The 18,054-nt window shown below is 45.6% G+C and overlaps 1 protein-coding gene across 5 annotated transcripts in view; it reads left to right on the top strand.

Moving 5' to 3' along the window:
- NPL (N-acetylneuraminate pyruvate lyase) overlaps positions 1 to 18,054 on the top strand; it is a 45,282-nt gene that overhangs the window by 19,620 nt on the left and 7,608 nt on the right. For 4 of the 5 annotated variants that reach the window (XM_037145659.2, XM_053663700.1, XM_053663699.1 and 1 more), the window contains 9 exons: positions 1,782 to 1,867; positions 6,384 to 6,457; positions 7,825 to 7,912; positions 10,825 to 10,882; positions 12,303 to 12,378; positions 14,574 to 14,666; positions 15,413 to 15,561; positions 15,688 to 15,734; positions 17,758 to 17,842. In XM_037145659.2, coding sequence (XP_037001554.2) covers positions 1,800 to 1,867; positions 6,384 to 6,457; positions 7,825 to 7,912; positions 10,825 to 10,882; positions 12,303 to 12,378; positions 14,574 to 14,666; positions 15,413 to 15,561; positions 15,688 to 15,734; positions 17,758 to 17,842 — 738 coding nt within the window. In that variant the 5' untranslated portion in view covers positions 1,782 to 1,799. Of the gene's footprint in view, positions 1 to 48; positions 263 to 1,781; positions 1,868 to 6,383; positions 6,458 to 7,824; positions 7,913 to 10,824; positions 10,883 to 12,302; positions 12,379 to 14,573; positions 14,667 to 15,412; positions 15,562 to 15,687; positions 15,735 to 17,757; positions 17,843 to 18,054 lie in introns of those variants that run through there. The other variant, XM_037145660.2, reaches the window with a different exon arrangement.

An 18,054-nucleotide genomic window follows, 5' to 3' on the forward strand; every position in this document is an offset into this window, starting at 1 on the left:
CAATCAAATAGATATATATATAACTGCCACTCTGAGCTTCTGACCGTCATAAGAATACCAGTGGAACTGACCTAAGCATGAAATAAATGCAGCTAAAAACCTAAGAATATGGAAGTCTAGTGTGAACAGCCTAGTACTGTTTGATTGAGGAGACTTCTGCTGAACCCAGCTCTCCAGACTCTTATCACTTGAACCCTCTTGAGCCCCTGGAGGGCCTTGGACCCGAGTTGTACCCTTTGGTGTAGATAAGAGGTAGCAAAGGGTAAGTTATGAGAGGGGCAGTGAGGGGAGAGGGAAGGATTGCAGGAAAGAAGATAACAGAATTGAAATGACTTCGTCCCTGAATAGGAAGGGTAGCTCGGGTTGGGGAGGCGGTACCAGGAGAGCTGAGATGACAGGGAAGAGGGTGCTGGTAAGGGACCAAGGAGAGTCCTTGCTAATGCCCTGCAGCCATCAGACAAGACTTCATGGAGGCTGCTGAACTTGGGTTTACTATGTGTCTGGCACTATTGTTAATCAGTTTTCCAGAATTAATTCATTTACTTCTCTCAACGACCCCAGGTAGTATGATTACTATTACTTTCACTTATAGAATGGGAAATTTAAATATAGAGGGGTTAAATAATAGTCACAGTGAGTTTTTAAGTGTTCAAGTGTCCTCAAAATATAATATACCCCACTTGTTGATTACCTATAGACATCACTATATTTGTTCCAAGCCAACCATCTTTTGTATAATTGTCATCAAATCCTATCTGATTATCTTTTATATTCTTCCATTGTTATACTTTGCATTTGTGGCTTCAGATTTTTATGTCTTACAGCTAAAAAAATAATGACATTTTCTATAACTAGTAAGTGGCAGAGCTGGGAGTTGAACCAGGCAGTCTGCCCACAGAACCCAGGCGATTACCCAGGATGCCGTGTTACTTACCTGTTTTAGACAACTTTTTTTGCTTTTCTGTACTGGTTATGGACAAGAAAACTGTCTAACAGATGGCGAGGCGTCCTTTTGCCCAAATGAGTTATGTCGGGTCGACTCTCCCCTTCCTTGGAAGTCGTCATCCAGCTACAATCTCAACACTTCATTCAATCAACCAAAAATCCATCCACTTGTAATTGGACACAGGTGTCTGCAGAGCAGTCTGTGAAGGAAAAGCAAAGGCAAATAGAATGTGTTCCCTGTCTTGGGGACCTCGGTCTAGTGCGGGAGAAATGAATAAATAATTGTGATATCGTTTATGTGGTATATGAGGACTAGGAACACAGGACAAAACTGGTCAGAATTAGAATCTGAAAGGATAGTTACTTAAATCTGATGATAGCTGCAAAGATTACACTGAATTCTTAAAACATAAGTGCTGATTTTAAGTAAATTTCTTGCTTAACAGACTGAAGGTACCAAGAGAGATAAGAAGGTTCCTTTTCTCCAGACCGTATTTCGGTTTAAGTAATAGTGATTCTGCATTTGAACCCTCTGAGCTGGGTTCATGTTCTTTCTTTGCTCTGTTGCTTTTTTACCTCTGCTCTTTGAGGTCTGGCATTGCCTTTTCGATGGTGTGTTACCAGAACACTGCTCCCCTGACTTTGAAAAATAGTTTCCTCTCCTGTAGAATTAAGCCCTGTAATCCTACGTGCATACTTGGTGTCTATTTTTGCCTACTTGTAAGCATTTTTCACAGTTCAAAATGAACTTTGAAAACAGACTTTGCCCCAGGGAGTTTTTTATCATTAATTGACCTTCCTTGAAGAAGAGAGGAATTATGTTGTATGTTTTCCAGACTTCTTTCAGCAGCTCAATGGCCTCCCCAAAGAAGAAACTTCAAGGTCTGGTTGCAGCAACCATCACGCCGATGACTGAGCATGGGTAACTACCATTTGGGATCTCAAAGGGGTCTGTTCTCACTCCACCGCAATGGACTGATGTTCTCTCTATCCCAGTCATTTAAACTCCGCACTTCTGTGATACGGGTGTCAAGTGGCAGCTTCCATCAGCCATCTATTTGCACTATCTCTGACCCAAGCCAGAGACGAGGTATCTATAGTTCAAACAGTGCAGAGAGAGGAGATAAGCCCTAGCAGCTTGCCTTTTCCTGGGGTCTGTAGCTCCACAGTGCAAATTCTTCTGGGGTTTTATTCCAGCCCTGGCTTTCCCAAACAAGGCCAGTGGAGTTGGACAAGACTTTCATATTTGCAGGATTTGATCTCAAGCCCTGGCCTGGCCCCTCTAGATCCTGTCTCTAGACCTCTGGGTGATTCCACCCCACAGACGGGATGAAAGTGAGGAAGGTAGCTACAAAAGAGACCCCTTTAGGCATTGTTTACAGTCTCATCTCAACAGTGGTTAGATGTTGGGGGGCCTGCAGGAGTGGGAGGTAACAGCAGATGACGGCCGAGAAATCATTGGCCAAGCAAGTATTTGGACTTCCAAATGAAAGTGTGGCGGTCCGTTTGCTTACCCTGTCGGATAATGGTCCTGTGCTACGTGCCCGTGGGTGACATAGAGCTCCTCCCGGGAGGCTGCCTCTTAGAGACAGGAGATTCAGCCACCTCCTGGGTCTAAATGTTTTTGACCTTTTAGAGGAGTCAGCCTACCCAAACCATCAGAATTCTTACTTCCTTAAGCTCCATTCTTCCTCTATCAGATATGATGGTCTTACCCACATCACGGATCGTGTGGCACTATCTATAGAATAGTGCTTAGCGCAGGGTCAGTGTGCACTTAAGTCTGTAAGTGTGACCTGCTTTTGTGGCGTAAGATCGGGGTGAAAGGGAGAGGAGGAAATTAAGATATCTTCAAATAAGGCTTTTCTCCATTTTTGGTCTCCTGTTGCTGCACTGGTAAATATTAACCCTACCCCTTTAAAAGAGAAGAAATTTCTTATCATGTTTACTGTTCTCATTCGAAGTTGTCCATACCACTGTTTTCTCTTAGATCATTAGAGTCCAAGACTTCCAGGTTCTAAGATTCGTGAAGACTGCATCTTTGCTAGGTCTAAATGAAATTCTTACTAAAATGGCATTTCGATTCCTCAGTGGTTAGTAGCAGGGTTTGTTTTTTTTTTCTTTCTGTTGCTTCTCCTTTTCCACAAGTTCTAAGAAAGACTGAAGTCAGCTTTTTCTCCTTGTGTCAGACACTTGCTGGACGGATAGAGCAGAGAACACGTGATTGCATGAGCAGGCAGAATTTACTTCCTGTTATGCAGTAAGATCCTGTTTGCAAACCCAAAACGCTACATCTGCCTGATGCTGCCTGATCTTTTCAACCAGACCCCTCTTGGCCCAGAAGCAGCTTCTTAAAACAGTCTTAGTTGTTTCATCGGGGACCCCCCGAGAGTGGCAGGGTGCTCTTCCTCCCTTTTCTGCTGTTTTCCTGGGGCAGGAGGCCCCATGTGTTGAAGGTTATTAACCTGACTGCTCTGCTGGTTCCTTCTTCATTTCCCAAGCACCTCTGGCCCTCCGGCTTCCATTTCACTGTTTTCTCTTTTTTCATCAATTCATATCAAAATAAGAATACATTTTTTTGTAAGGGGCTTGTAAGCATTAAATGAGTGCATTAAAATGCATATAGCCCATGGTAGGCACATGAGCTACGCTGGTTCCCCTTTGTCCTACCACCTGCTCCATCCAGACAGTCCTGTATGGGTACAAAGCAGGTCTGGAATACCCACCAGGAGCAGGTCAGCATTAATGTGCTTGCCCCCAGGGGAACCCACACGTCGTCCCATGTCAGACACAAAATAAGGGTCACATGGACTCTCACACCTGGACTTTCCACCCGGTGGCCTGCCATCCTGGGAGTTGTCCTAACCTGGCTCCGCCAGTGTTACCACGGACTCCATGATTCGGAATGGCTGAACAAGAACTATTACCCTGCATCCTTTCTGATTCATGATCCCGAGGAATCCTCACGAACAAGTCAACTCTCTCCATATAAGTTCATGTCCTCGAGCGAGGCATTGGCAGAGAGAAGCCCTGCGTAGCCTGCCCTCCTGCTACCGCTGCAGTTCCCCCAACACTCATGCCCCTCCTTCCTCTGTCCCTTTCCACATTCTGTTCCTCTGGCTGTTTCTACCCCCATCCTCTCCTTTCTCTGTTGCACTTGAACTCTTCTTTTCATCCGCCAAAACCATCCTTCATGATTCTTCCTCATTTCCCCTAAAAAGAGTGAGAGGATCCTTCCCCTGTGGTCCTGCAGCAACCTGCACAAACCTTTTCACATTCTTTCAGAATTGTTTGTGTATCGTGAGTCTTACAAGGACTGTCTGTCACCTGCCGTCTCTCCCAGCAGGCTTTGCACGGCCTAACCTGCCTCAACAGCTCTCTCTCAAGTACCAGGAAACACACAAGGACTGAGTGTGTAACTTATTTAGCTTTGTATCTTCAGCATCTAGCACAGTGTATGGTAAATTTTGTTGTTTCATGAGTGAATATGCTACAGGGATGAATAATGCTGATGGTCAAAACGGGAAAAAAAAAGGAAGAAAGGAAGCTAACACTGATTGCCTAAGCACTGTGTCGGTCATCGTGCTGGGCGTATTCATGAATGTGTTCCAGTTTAGTCTTCACAAGAACTCTGAGACACGGCTATTACCTCTATTTCTGTAATGAATGAAACCAAGACCAAATTCATTGCATCTTCGAGTAAGTGGGTGGGGCTGAGGAGGGCTCAAGACTTCAGTGAAAGTGTAGGGGAGCCAGCTCCTTTGAATCTGTAACTGCAACACAGGCTTTTTCCAGGGAGTTTTTTTCCAGGTTTCTATCTGTGATTTGACCTGTGATTCAGAAGTCCCCTGGGTCTGCTGGAGCTGTTTCTTGGTTGTTTACAGGAGTAGGTGGATGCCGGTGGTCAAAGCCAGCGTTAGTGTCACATAAAGACCCTGCTGGTTGTTCCTGCATCTCAGAGCTTGTCCCAAGTGGGGACAAGCTGGCGGAAGCAGCAAGGAGCGGGTGTACTATAAACATTCGACTCCAAGTGGTCAGAAATGTCTGATCCTGTCTAGCCACCTAAGTGGGGGTCCTGAGGTGGATTGTTAGGCAGCTAATTACCCCATCTTATCTCTTAAGGTAGTGCAACCTCCTGTCATGCATTCAGGGAGCCTCCCTCCTCCGCAAAGCTGAGAGGAGAGGATTTGGCATTTAAGCTGGTGGAGGAGGGAGCCTGCTCCCCTGGAGGCCTTCTCATGCATTGAAACACACCGGTTCCCAGGAGCAAGCTGTGGCTGGCTGTCATTCGCATGCTGTGGGTGGTGATTGCTTATGAATTCCTTGTTTTGGTCTCTATGGTTCCCATTCTTTTTGGCAAATACCCTTTTATGTCTTTGTTTCCTAAATGCATCAGATTTTTTGTTTTGTTTTTGTTTTTTAAGGAAGACAATAAGTAAATAAGAAAAGAGTGTCAATACGGTTAAAATTAAACTAGGCTTCTCTGGCCCCACTGACAAAATGCAAATGGCAGCCAACTACTACTCTGTTCTTGTCAACATAGCCATGGGTCCCACAGCGTTTAACACGGGCTCACCCCACACTTCCCCTTTGCGTTTTCACTCTCCACCCCCTGTCCTCTCCACCTATATTTTGATGGAGCACAGGTGACATTTATATGGTTTGTGTGTGAGTCAGTTTCTAGATTTTAAAGTCAACATGATTTTCAGGAAAAGAACCCTTCTTGCCTTGAGCATCATATCCTTACAAGGTCAGCGCTCTGCAAAGTGCATGCAGATGACATGGAGGATCTTGTCACAATGCAGATTCTTGGCTGGGAAGGAACGTGTGGTGCCTGGGACTCTGCATTTCTATCAGATTCCCCCAGATACTGCAGTTCGGCAGACCACACTTTGAGAGGCCAAGGGACAGCGAAGTTCCTTCCAACTCTAAATCCTCCTTGATGTAAAACTAGCAAATACAGCCAGATTGAAGCCTTCATTTGTTGTCATAAATATTGTGCTAAAATTCTTCAATGATTCAGGTTGAATGAATCTTCCTATTTTTTCAAGCCAACATGGTTGCTCCTCACCAAGTGGAAAAGAGTTCTCATTTAAACCTGCCCCCAAACATCACTCTTCCAAAAGGACAAAAGAGGATTCAGTAACTTCTTTTTCTATATTACTGTATTTCTAAAAGTCTTTTTGATTTTTAATAACTAAATGTAAAGCCTTTGTTGATGAATAGTGTTTTGCTCACATAAGTAAGGAACATGTGGCTAAATCACCAGACCCAGAAGGAAAAAACAAAAAACAAAAGGCTAAGAGTTTCACTGACCAGGTGGATTTCAAAAACTATTCACAGTAGAGAATAGATGATAGACTTGGGGACTGATTGAATAATGTTCTTTTAAAAAAAGACTAAGTATACTTTTTTTCTATTTTTTCTGTGCCTTTTAGAGAAATCAACTTCTCAGTAATTGGTCAGTATGTGGATTATCTTGTGGAAAAGCAGGGAGTGAAGAGTGTGTTTGGTAAGTCATCTTCAGACACTTCTCTACATAACTCTAACTCAGTCCTTAGCAACTCTCACCTGGTTAATAGCCAGGATGTCACCATGTCATCGTGTCATAGGTTATGACCGAGTCTGGCGAAGCTACGTCAAATTTGTGAACTTGTAGGCTCATCGATTTCAAACCTAGAAAGCACCCCAAGAGAGTATCTAATTTGGTGGTGTGCCTTCAAAGCAGATAAGGTATTATTTTTACCCCCATTTGAAGAAGGAAACTTATGGTTCAGGTACGTTATTTAGGTTGCTCAAGTCTGTTCCGCCAAGAAGTGGTGGAGGAGCAACAAAACCCAGGCTTCTCTCTTACAAGAATTCACTTTATTCCCCCAGACTTTCTCGAATTTTAAATGCAAGAAAGACTTTAAGGCAATGAGAGAACTGGCAGTCACCCTCATTTATTCATAGATGGTGGAGATTTAGAAAATCAGACTTTGGACACGCTAAGCCTGACAGCTGTCTTTACCTGCAATCACAATGCCCCTTGTGTTGGGTTCTGGGCCTCAGCCCCTTGGACTGGTTGTCATTCTAAGGACACTGCACCTTGGCCCTGAGATACCGCTCTACTGCCCTTTGGAACTGGAGGCGCCAGAGGATCATAATGAAAGCAGGTTAAAACATCTGTGAAAAGGTGGCCACAAGTCACAACCAAAACCTGATAACAAAACCTCTCAGTGTCCGCCTCCGGCTCCAAGCCATAGTGGGGAAGACAGGTTCTTCCTCCTCCCAGGGCTCTAGGGAGCACACCTGAAGTGGCTCAAGTCCCCAAAAGAGTGATAAAGACACTCTTTCCCACTCCCCCCTGCCTCCCCCCCCACCTCCCCCTGTGTCCCTGCTGAGTGCTCAGTGTTTGGAGATATGAAGTGCTCCTGCACAATTTAGGCTCAGTGGTGTGGCCCTGTGCCATCTGCGTCCTTTCTGTGACCGATTAGGAGAAGAGAAAGTTTTGGAGTCACAGAGGTGTGGATTCAAGCTTGGATTAGTTAGTGATTCAGAAACTCCCATTCTCATCTGTAAATAAGGAGAATTAGTTATACTTTGCAGGGCTGTTGTGAGAAGTGAATATATCAGTGCTTGCTCCAAAAAGTATTAACATCCTGGTGCTTCCTCATAAATTAATATTTTAAAAAAGTAGTCCCAGAGTGCTCCCATGGCAAACCACAGGCAGAGGTCATGACCAGCCGGACATGCCAGGATTGGATGGTGTTGATTTTCCTGCCATTCAGGCCCAAATATCGAACTGAGTGGAGCTGGGATTTCTGACCCCGCCTCCCCAGCCTTGGATGTACAAAAGATATTGGTTGGCCCCACTGACTGTCACTTTGTTTGTAACAGTGAATGGCACCACGGGAGAAGGACTGTCTCTGAGCGTCTCAGAGCGCCGCAGGGTCGCAGAGGAGTGGGTGACAAAAGGAAGGAACAAGTGAGTGACTCCACCCAGATAAAAACACACATCTGCAAGAGCTGTGTCTACAGAAGAGCACCCTTCGTCTCCATGCAGAAGGATAGCCGGGCTGCAAGACCTGCCTGATGCTCAGAGATCCCACCGGAAATTGGAGCCTACCTCCCATCCTTCGACCAATCAGTTCTCTTGGGTTACCTGGCCTTGGGCTGGAGGGATGAGAGGGAAAGTGCTGGTGACTGATCCGCTGGGGTCCTGGCGCTTCTGCTGAGAAAGTCATGCTCCTTGCTTTCACGGGATGGGTGCCTGATGCTTCTGTGAGCCCTGCTTCCTTACAAGCCTTCTCCTTGCACATGATCAGCATGCTATATGTGGGGCTTCCTCTCGTCTTGGCGAGCTTCCTGCATCCTCTACACTTTAGTGTGATGATATGTTTTTGTTATAATTCTCAGTTCGTATCATGATAAAACAAAGAGGACAGTGTCAGCTCAATAAGCACATTCAGTTCACCAGGTTTTATTCATTGTCTATTATGTCATTGTGTGTTATGCACTGTGCCAGCCCTGGGAATATCAGACAGGATCTCGGCCCACAGGTAGCTTACCATCTAGTGGAGATGTCCCATCAGGACAACTAACACTCTGATCTTCCTGATGAGTAGTATAAACAGGGATCAGAGGAGGGAGTGATCGATGCTGGCATAGGTGGAAGGAAGCAACGATAGGAGGTAAATCCCAACTGAGCCTGGAGCAGAGGTCGGCCACATGAAGCTCATGATCCTTAAATGATCTCAGAGCCCCTTGAGTACGCTGAAACTATATGCCAGCTTTGAGTATAGGTTCCCATAAGCCTTTTCTGGTGATCCATCAGCTGCCGGCTAATTCACAGGCAGATCCTGGGCCCAAAAGATTGAAGGCCATAGGCAGAGTAAAAGAAGAGGGCGACTAAGGATAAACACTTAAAAAAGCACCAGAAACAGGGATACTGATGTGGACAGAGACGGACAGCCCTCAGAAGCCAGGACAGAGGTGGGGAGTGCGTCTTGTCACTGAAGGAGAATAGATTCAGAAACTGTCATGGTCACATGGTAATGGAAAGCAGGACTGGAGAGACAGGCTGCCCAAATGTGGGGCCTCTGACCAGCTCTATGAACTCAGGCAAGTCTTAACCACCCTGTGCTTCATCTGTAAAACAGGAATAATAACAGCCCGGTCTTACAAGGTGGTGGCAAGGACTCGAACAGTGCCTGACACATAGTGCTAAGTATCACATAAGAATTTACTGTCATTATGTACAGTGGATGCTATGTCCATTGTGACGTTTATTATCATAGTTGTTAGATGCCGTGAAAGTCAGAAGGTGGAGGGCGGAGAAGGCCACTTGGACTGACATGGAGGGAGTGACCATGACCTTGGAGAGAATGGAGCCAGAGGGCATTGTAGCAGTGGGAGGCTGCGGTGGCTGAGGAATGCGGGGGACCCATAGCCATGGAGCAGGAGTGTAGCTTATTCTCAGAAAAGAAATTCTGGGGAAGGGAAGGAGAGATGGATCGGTAGATTAGAGAGGAGGGAGGACAGCTCTTTTTCTTCAAGTGGGCAAGTCTTGAGTATGTTTCTATACTGAGAAGACTTCGCCGTGGTAGAAGAGATTAAGGAGAATGGAGAACCGATGCCTTGGTTGGCAGCTCTCAAGGGGAAGGGAGGAGTAAAATAAAACCAGTAGGTAGAGCAGCGCTAGGAGAAGCCAGGAAGCCACATGGAGAGCATAGGTAGTGACTCGGCTATGTGCAGAGCAAGAACCGTGAGGGGGTCTGTGCGTGAAAGCAGCTTTGCCTTTGGTGTTTAGGGAGTGAAGACGTCTGCCCAGAGCAAGGAGCTGGGGTGGAATTTAGAGCTTATGGAGAATAATGAAGAGTTGGAGTAGCCACTGCAGGGAATTGGAAAAGCAAGTCAGTCAGGTTGACCAGAAGGCTTTTTAGATCCTCCTTCTCCTGATGCAGGATGTTTGTGTTAAAGCCATAGGGCAGTTTTCTCCAGCCGCACCCAGCAGCACGGTGGAGGGGAGCAGAAAATGGGTGGTGGTTTTGACTTGAGCCGAGAGAAAGGGACAAGGAGGTCCTACCATAAAGCTGCCGGTGAGAGCGAAATGGGTCGGTCAGCTGCTTTTCTCCTTCCAGAATCTTTTATTGTCCTTTAACAATGCAAACCTGATCATATCCTCTCCCAGCTAGGTCCCATTTTATCTAAGACAGACAACTCAAGAATCCATGCAGAGCGCAACTGGGTCTAAATGGAAACCATGCCATGAGGATGAGGTCTGTGTCACTCAGAGTCCCTCAAACTCACTGGGACACCTGGATTCACAGCTGAGTCTTAGCCATCCTGCCCTGAGAAGACCAGTGTCACTCTGGCCTCTTCCACGGGGCCACACGGAGCACCTTCAACGCTGTACAACGGAGTCTCGGAGAAAACCTCTGATGGCCAAATTCTAGGGACTGACAAGATAGGGAAAAGCTTTTTCCAGTGAATTCACTTCTCACATGGCTAGTTCCTGGTTGTTCTCTTTGAGGAACCTCTTTACTTTTATCTCCTGCACAAACACACACACACAAATCTCATTTTGTCACCTACCTTTATGTGTGTTATTGCCATCAAATACAGCACCTAAAACAATGCTGTGTCGAAAAATGTACTGAAGCGCTGCTTGATTAATTAATCACTGGTTTCAAAATTCTACTCCTCTACTGAACCTTAAATGTTATTCTCTGGACATTTTTTAATCCCACATTAGGTTAATTATAAAGACCACTGCAGAATTTGATAGTCATGAGACTGGTATTACTTAACTGCTAAAACCAGCACAAACCAAGATGGCGCAGCCCTTCTGTGTTGTCCTAAACTTCCAGTGATGCAACCGTGCTTTCTCGTTTGCAGGTTGGATCATGTGGTGATCCATGTAGGAGCCCTGAGCTTGAAGGATTCACAGGAACTGGTATGTATGTAGGTCCATCTGGGAGAGACCCCTCGGGGGCCTCCATTTTCATGCTGAAGTTCTAATCAATAGTATTTTTGGTACGTGTTGGTTGCCATGCGGGAGAATATAAGGTGTGTGAACTCATAGAGCTCCCCACCCAGAAACAGGCCCAGAGCCCCAAAGAGAATAATAGCCCAGGTGATAACCATTGTAGCAGAGCTTTGAATGGAAGAGGGAGGCACCTCTTTTCTCCCAGCAAAGTGAGGATGGGAATAGAGGTAGAGAAGTTTGCGGGTAGGCAGCACACTTTAGGCCAAACTGTTTTCTCTAGGAAGTAAAAGGCCAGGTCACCTGCTGGGCCTAAAAAAGGTGGAAGATGGGGTTTAGCCATGATGAGTGATAAGAACTGAGAATTGCTGCCTGGAGGGGGAGAGTGAACTGAAACACAAAAGATTGCCCCCACTGATGTTCACAGCAGCGCCTTTCACAATAGCCAAGAGGTGGAAGCAGCCCCAATGCACATCTGAGGATGAATGGGTAAACAAACAGGGTACATACATACAGTGGGGTATTATTCCATCTTCAAAAGGAAGGAAATCCATCCTGTCATATGCTACAGTATGGATGAGCCTCTGTGAAGACATTATGTTAAGAAATGAACTAGCTACATGAATAAGGAAGGACTGCTGTATTTGGTCTTTGTCCCTTTTTTGGCAAAGAGCTCCTAAAACCCTTGGAATTTCCTGGGATGAGAGCAATAAAGCTGTTTCTTGTAAGATAAAGAGGTAACTTTTGTAAAGAACCTGAGGATGGGGCTGGTTACCAGGACAACCGACCAAGTAAAGAGTGGATTACAGGGGCAGGGGCTGGAAGTTGAATTACTCACCAATGGCCAGTTATTTAATCAATCGTGCCTATGAAATGACGCCTCCATAAAAATTCAAAAGAGGAGATGCCAGAGGGCTTCCAGAGTGGCAAACAGGTAGAGATTTGGGGAGAGCGGCCCCCTTGCATTCCCTAGGGCACGGGGGCTCCACTCCCTTTCTCCACGCCTTGCCCTGTGCACCTCTTTCTGGGTTTTATCCTTTTTGTAATAAACTGGTGTTCTAGTAAGTAAATGTTTCTCTGAGTTCTGCGAGCCTCTCTAGCAAGTTAATCAACCCATGAGGGGGTTGTTGGAACCTCTCATCTATAGCCAGTGGGTCAGAAGCACAGGTAATAACCTGGGTTATTACCTGAACAGGGAGAGAAGGTTAGGGGATTGAGCCCTTAACCCGTGCGAACTGAGCCTATGGCCAGGTAGATAGTGTCGGAGCTGATTTGAATTGTAGGACACCCAGCCGGTGTCAGAGACTTGCTCGTTGGCACTTGAAAACCCCCAGACCCACTGGTCAGAACTGTGACCAGACCCCCAACAGTCCTCTTTCTTCTTTTAAAGGCCAAACATGCAGCAGAAATAGGAGCTGACGGCATTGCTGTCATTGCACCTTTCTTTCTGAAGCCACGGAACAAAGGTAATTAGGCAGATCTGAATGCTCAGTACCTCACCTGGTGCACTTCTTCTTGCCTTCATTCACAATGGTTCTACTGAACCCACAGAAGTAGAGCTTGATGGACTGGAGGGAGACGGGGCAGTGGTACAGCAGTTCTCCACAATATTTGGCCTCTCTGGATCTGTACAAGAAAAGACTTCATTAAAAGATTTCAACTCTTTTAAAAAAATACTTTATGTTTTATTTTTAGAGAGAGGGGAAGGGAAGGAGAAAGAGTGGGAGAGACACATCCATGTGTGGTTGCCTCTCATGGGTCCCCTACTGGGGACCTGGCCTGCAACCCAGGCACGTGCTCTGACTGGGAATCAAACCTGTGATCCTTTGCTGCACAAACCTGGGCTCAATCCACTGAGCTACACCAGCCAGGGCAAGATTTTAACTCCTTTGTCTAGCACTCTGATTGGGTCATCCCCCAAGCCCCAGGTCAGCCTATAGGTGCCTGTGTTTGGGTCAGGTGTCTGGGCCTTGGTGTACCAGTTGTGCAGGGTTCAGAGTCACATGGCAAAGCATGGGACCACTTTTCTCAAAAAAAGAGGAATGTAAGTGCTGAGCGTTTTGAGACGGCATGTGCTATTTGATGTTGAGTGAATGATGAATCTGAAAGGAGATTCCACAGAAACATCTATTGTCTTCCAAAATATCAAGGTATTGTTTTCTCCTCCTCTGCCATCTCTGTGGAAACTATTTGTGGTTTCCAAGTACACTGAGTCTTTTTTAATTCTTCTGATTAGCAAAAAAAGAAACACGAATTTTCAAAGGATTAGAAACAGACAAGATGTTATTTGCATGCATGATTAAATAAATCCATAACTAAATGGATAATGGGTTGAAGTTATCACAAAAAAAACTACCTATTATTGATCGAGAGAAAATACTTGTTAAGACAGATAAGTAATTTAAATACTGCTATTTGGGGACTTTAAAATAAATGTTTGAAATTTTTTTCCCATAGCATTTTAAACTTCTACATGAATACTTTCTCCAAAAGACATGGAAAAGGAACAAATTATACATAATAATTTTATCAGAAATATTTATCACTGGCAGAACACATCATCACAGTGTTCAGGTGAAGAATGTAAGATTCTCTCTCCCAGTCTCCAGTGGCATCAGAAGCAAGTCAGCTGGATTCGTTTATTCTCTGCAGTAATGTTGCAGTTAGAGCTCATGCTGGATGACGTAGAAAGTCCCCAGACCTCTGTATAAACTAGAGAGAGCTCTCTTCTAATACACCTGGATTTCTCCCCAAAAGGAAAAAGCACCAAACCCTGTTTGAATTGTTGTGGGAGGTTGACTCCTCTTGAGAGAGGCATCAGTGTGAGAGAGAAACATCCATTGGTTGCCTTCTGTCCACACCCTAACCAGGGATGAAGCCCACAACCTAGGTATGCGTCCTGACTGGGAAATGAACCCACAGCCTTCTGGTGTGTGGGACGATGCTCCAACCAGCCAAGCCACCCAGAGATACGTGACTACCTTTGTAACTTCCCTCTTTGAGCAGACATTGCTTATCCTTTTGTTGTAGAATTTTCTGTTACAGCTTTCTCTTTCTGATCCTAATGCAAAGTATGTGTTGTTCACTGACAGCGCTTAGCCCTTCTGGGGTAAGAGGACAAGAGTTCTGCCTATGGGCTTCTTGTTTTTGTGAGAGTGTTTCATGAGCTTCTCTTAATAGGTGGGAAGGTTCACAACAGTGTTTTAGTAGTAGTTTAAAATGGTAGGAAAAACCCTTGGCTGGTATAGCTCGGTGGATTGAGTAGTGGCTTGCAAACCAGGGAGTCGCTGGTTGGATTCCCAGTCAGGGTACATGCCTGGATTGCAGGCCAGGTCCCCAGTAGGGGGCGTGCAAGAGGCAACCACACATTGATGTTTCTTTGTCTTCCTCCAATTCCCTCTCTCTAAGAATAAATAAATATTTTTTTAAATAAAGTTGTAGGAAAGTGATAGTCTCTTTGGCCTTTCTACAGAAAGGAAAATAAAACTTTGAATGAAGTGAGTTGCAAAGATATTGCAGCAAGCAATCTCAGGGATGGCAAGACAGGCCAAGAATCTTGGCTTCCGAAAACATGGCTGCATTTCATTAGATGGTTCATCTACCAGGGAAAGCCAGTCTGTCACACGTATTCACATCATAACTTTGCCGGCTGTTCTTTCAGATGACCTCGTTGATTTCCTGAAGGAGGTGGCCGCTGCTGCCCCAGAACTGCCTTTTTATTACTATCACATCCCTTTCATTACAGGGGTAAAGAGTAAGTACTCCTTCCTTCCAGGTTTCTTTCTCTACCCCCTCACATCTTACCCTATTGCACAAAGAAACCCTGCTCACTCTTTCCCCCCTGCCCCATGTTGTAAAAGCATAGCACCATTCACTAGATGGTTCCGACTGCTCTGAAATAAGCCACTCCCACTGGAAATAGGTCAGCCTTTACGGGCATTGACACCAGCTGACAATGGAAGTGGAGTATGAAGGAGGAGTTGACTCCAAGACACCTTGTGTCTATCACACACCCCGCTCCTTCTCATACAGGGAGATACAGCCGGAAGCCCCACTGGGACAGAACTGCGTCTCTCTACCTTGTGCCCTGCTGTAGCCTGGCACCTAACAAGGGTCTCTGACCTTTTCTTGCTTTTCTTCCAGCTGTTCTGTTATCATCACTCTACTTCTCCAGTGCGAAGATTGTCACAATGAAATGAAATGTTTTAGATTATTTTTAAAACTCCATTCCTGTCTAACTTTCCTAAAAATAAAAATAGAAGTTGTCCTCTATAAATATTCATTGATAGTCTTCAGGGAGTGGGAGACTTGGGGCTAGCGTTTGACAAGTATAACACATAGGACCTGCCAGGTGAGGGCAAGTGGTCATGTCCAACCTGCAGTCAATTCAGGCTGAGAACAGCTCCTGGGACCTCAGTGCAGATGTGTGAGGCCACGAGGATGCCGTTTGATGTTTTCTGGAGGTGGGCAGACTAACGAGGCACCTGTTGTTTTGAGCAGTTCGCGCTGAGGAGTTGCTGGACGGGATTCAGGAGAAGGTCCCCACCTTCGGAGGGCTGAAATTTAGTGACACGGATTTCTTAGACTTCGGGCAGTGCGTTGATCAGCATCGCCAGCAGCAGTTTGCTTTCCTTTTTGGGGTGGATGAGGTAAGTCAACACTTGGCATGTCCTGCAGGCCAGTTTCCCCCAAAAACAATTTCTGGAGCTGCTTATAGAGTCACATCTTCTCTGTTTTTCATGAAAGTAAATATGCTTTTGTTTGTTTCCAACCAGCAACTGCTGAGTGCTCTGGTGATGGGAGCAACAGGAGCGGTGGGCAGGTAAGCAGGACGCATGGTTCCCAGTTGTCATCAGTGTGTAAGTGTATAGAAGCCCCCCCCGCCAGAGGCATTCTCCTTCTAAGTAGCAATACTTCCTGCATGTACACCTTTTCTGTAGAAGTTGTCTTTCTTCCCCACAGTCTTCCAGTGATAGGGAATTAAGTAGCGCTTCGCAAAATGACAAGGCTCTCACCAGCCAAGGCAGCTTGGTCTCCATCCATCTGCTGTCCTCTGGACATGCTCACCTCTGCATCTCTGCACAGCTCTTTCTTTCTCTCCAGATGAGCTCTCTCTGCTTCCGCACACACATGGTCAACAGCAGCTGCCCATTCACGGCATGTCAGGATATCACCAGATAATCAAGTATGCACCTCAGGTCCTACGTGCTGTGGCCAGGAAAGCAGAATCACAGAGGCTCAGCAGAAGGCTTAGGGGAGAAGGCGATTCGGTTAGCATGTCCACTGCACGTGTTAACCTAATTCATTAGACATGTGCCTGCAAGCAGACGGATTGAAATACTCACACTGACTGAAAGTGCATTTCTTCCCTGCGGGAAACGTACAGGGGAAGCAAAGTAATATTCATAGCATGTCTTGGTGAGCGTGGCTTTGATGAGGAGTAACTGAATTAGATAGTCTTAATGGCTTGTTCACAAGCTAGGAGGGGCTGTAGCATCCATCATCACGGTAGGGCCATTTCTGTCAAGGAAACCTGCATCTTCTGACCATAGAAACATTTTCCCCCTTGGAAAGTATGACTTTTTTGACTCTCGGTTTTTTGGCCTCAATGGTAGACATTTTAATTCCGTCAACCTGATTTATAAGCAGAGTACATTTGGTTAGACTTCATGTCTTCTTAATTTATAACCCTGTTCCTTTCTGTCTAACTGAGGACACAGCTAAGACCCCTGGGATTTGAATGTACTTTTCTGGAAGCCCTCAGACATCCCTGCGCACACTGGGACTTAGGAGTGTCTCATACCTACAAGTGACTTTTCTCGGCTATGATATTTTCATTTCCTTACTTTATTACCAGACAATAATATAAATGTCATGTTCTTGGAACCCCTTGCTGTTGACTCCTGGGTCTATATACATGAAAAACATTCTATTCTTGGTACAAGATAGGCCTATGGTCTCATACTTACTTTACAAGAAATTGTTAACAAAGGGGGAAACATCCTAGCCATAAATTTTTATAACCTATCTTTCTGGCTTCTCTGAGATTTTAGTGATTAGTCCGAGGTATTTGTTTTTATTGCTGAAGTCGGAGCTTTTTTCTTTTTAATGCACAAGAACATTTTATGAGATCATATAACCTCTCTTTGTGCCGACTTGTCACGGATCACTGCACGTAGTGATGGAAACTTCAAGATAACTCCGTGGCCCTTCTGCAGCCCCAGCTTTCTCACAGTACAGTGCAGACCAGGCCTGCCTTGCAGAGCCTGGGGAGAATGAGACACGATGTGTGTCAAGCACATGGAATATAATATGCACTTAATAAATGGCCTCTTATTTTATTATCATTGCTATTTTCTGGAAGCTGGTCTCTAGGTAGTACCTAAATTTAAGAATTTAGGTGGTCCATTGGGAATTGCCCCTTGTACTATGGTGCGCCCTCTACACACTTCCTCAGCCTCAGGCCTCTGGGACTCACCCCAGACACTGCCCCTTACCCACTGTTCTTATCTATTATCCAGCTCTGGTCTCAGGCCAGGGGTTGGCTGGTGGTTCCTCTCTAAACACGCCTCCATCTTTCCTTTCTTCTTTTTTCTCATTTGATCCTTCTCCCATGTTTCTTTACTTTCTTTACTGCTCGGGTGTTCTCTGCATCCTCTGGGCACTGCTCAGTGACGCTGGAAACGTCGGAACTGAAGACACCTGACCTTCTGGTAGGTTAGAGCCTAAAAACAGACGTCCTAGAGGATCGGTCATCTATGCCTTGCAGGCCGCAGAAGGGTTTGGCGATCCGGACCTTTCCCACCGGGTTGTTGACCCTACAGCACCTGCTGTTTTCTTTCCAGCACCTACAACTACCTGGGGAAAAAGACGAACCAGATGTTGGAGGCTTTTGAACGGAAGGACCTCTCTTCGGCCCTGAATTACCAGGTTAACATTTTTTCCTCCTCCACATGCATTACATACAGCCTTTGTGCTTTCCCGCTCGCAAATTCGCAGTCTCTCTCGTCCTACCGTACCCGCCTCGTTAAAACTGCCCAGCTGTCTCTTTCTTCACTTGCCTCCTGTTTCTTGCTTTTTTCTTGTTTAAAATCAAACTGCGCCCGTCATCCGTGCCCCCTACGTTTCTAATCAGGGCAGGC

The sequence above is a fragment of the Artibeus jamaicensis genome, unplaced genomic scaffold, assembly GCF_021234435.1.
Source record: "Artibeus jamaicensis isolate MK-2021 breed Jamaican fruit bat unplaced genomic scaffold, CSHL_Jam_final contig_327, whole genome shotgun sequence".
In the NCBI taxonomy this organism is placed as follows: domain Eukaryota; kingdom Metazoa; phylum Chordata; class Mammalia; order Chiroptera; family Phyllostomidae; genus Artibeus; species Artibeus jamaicensis.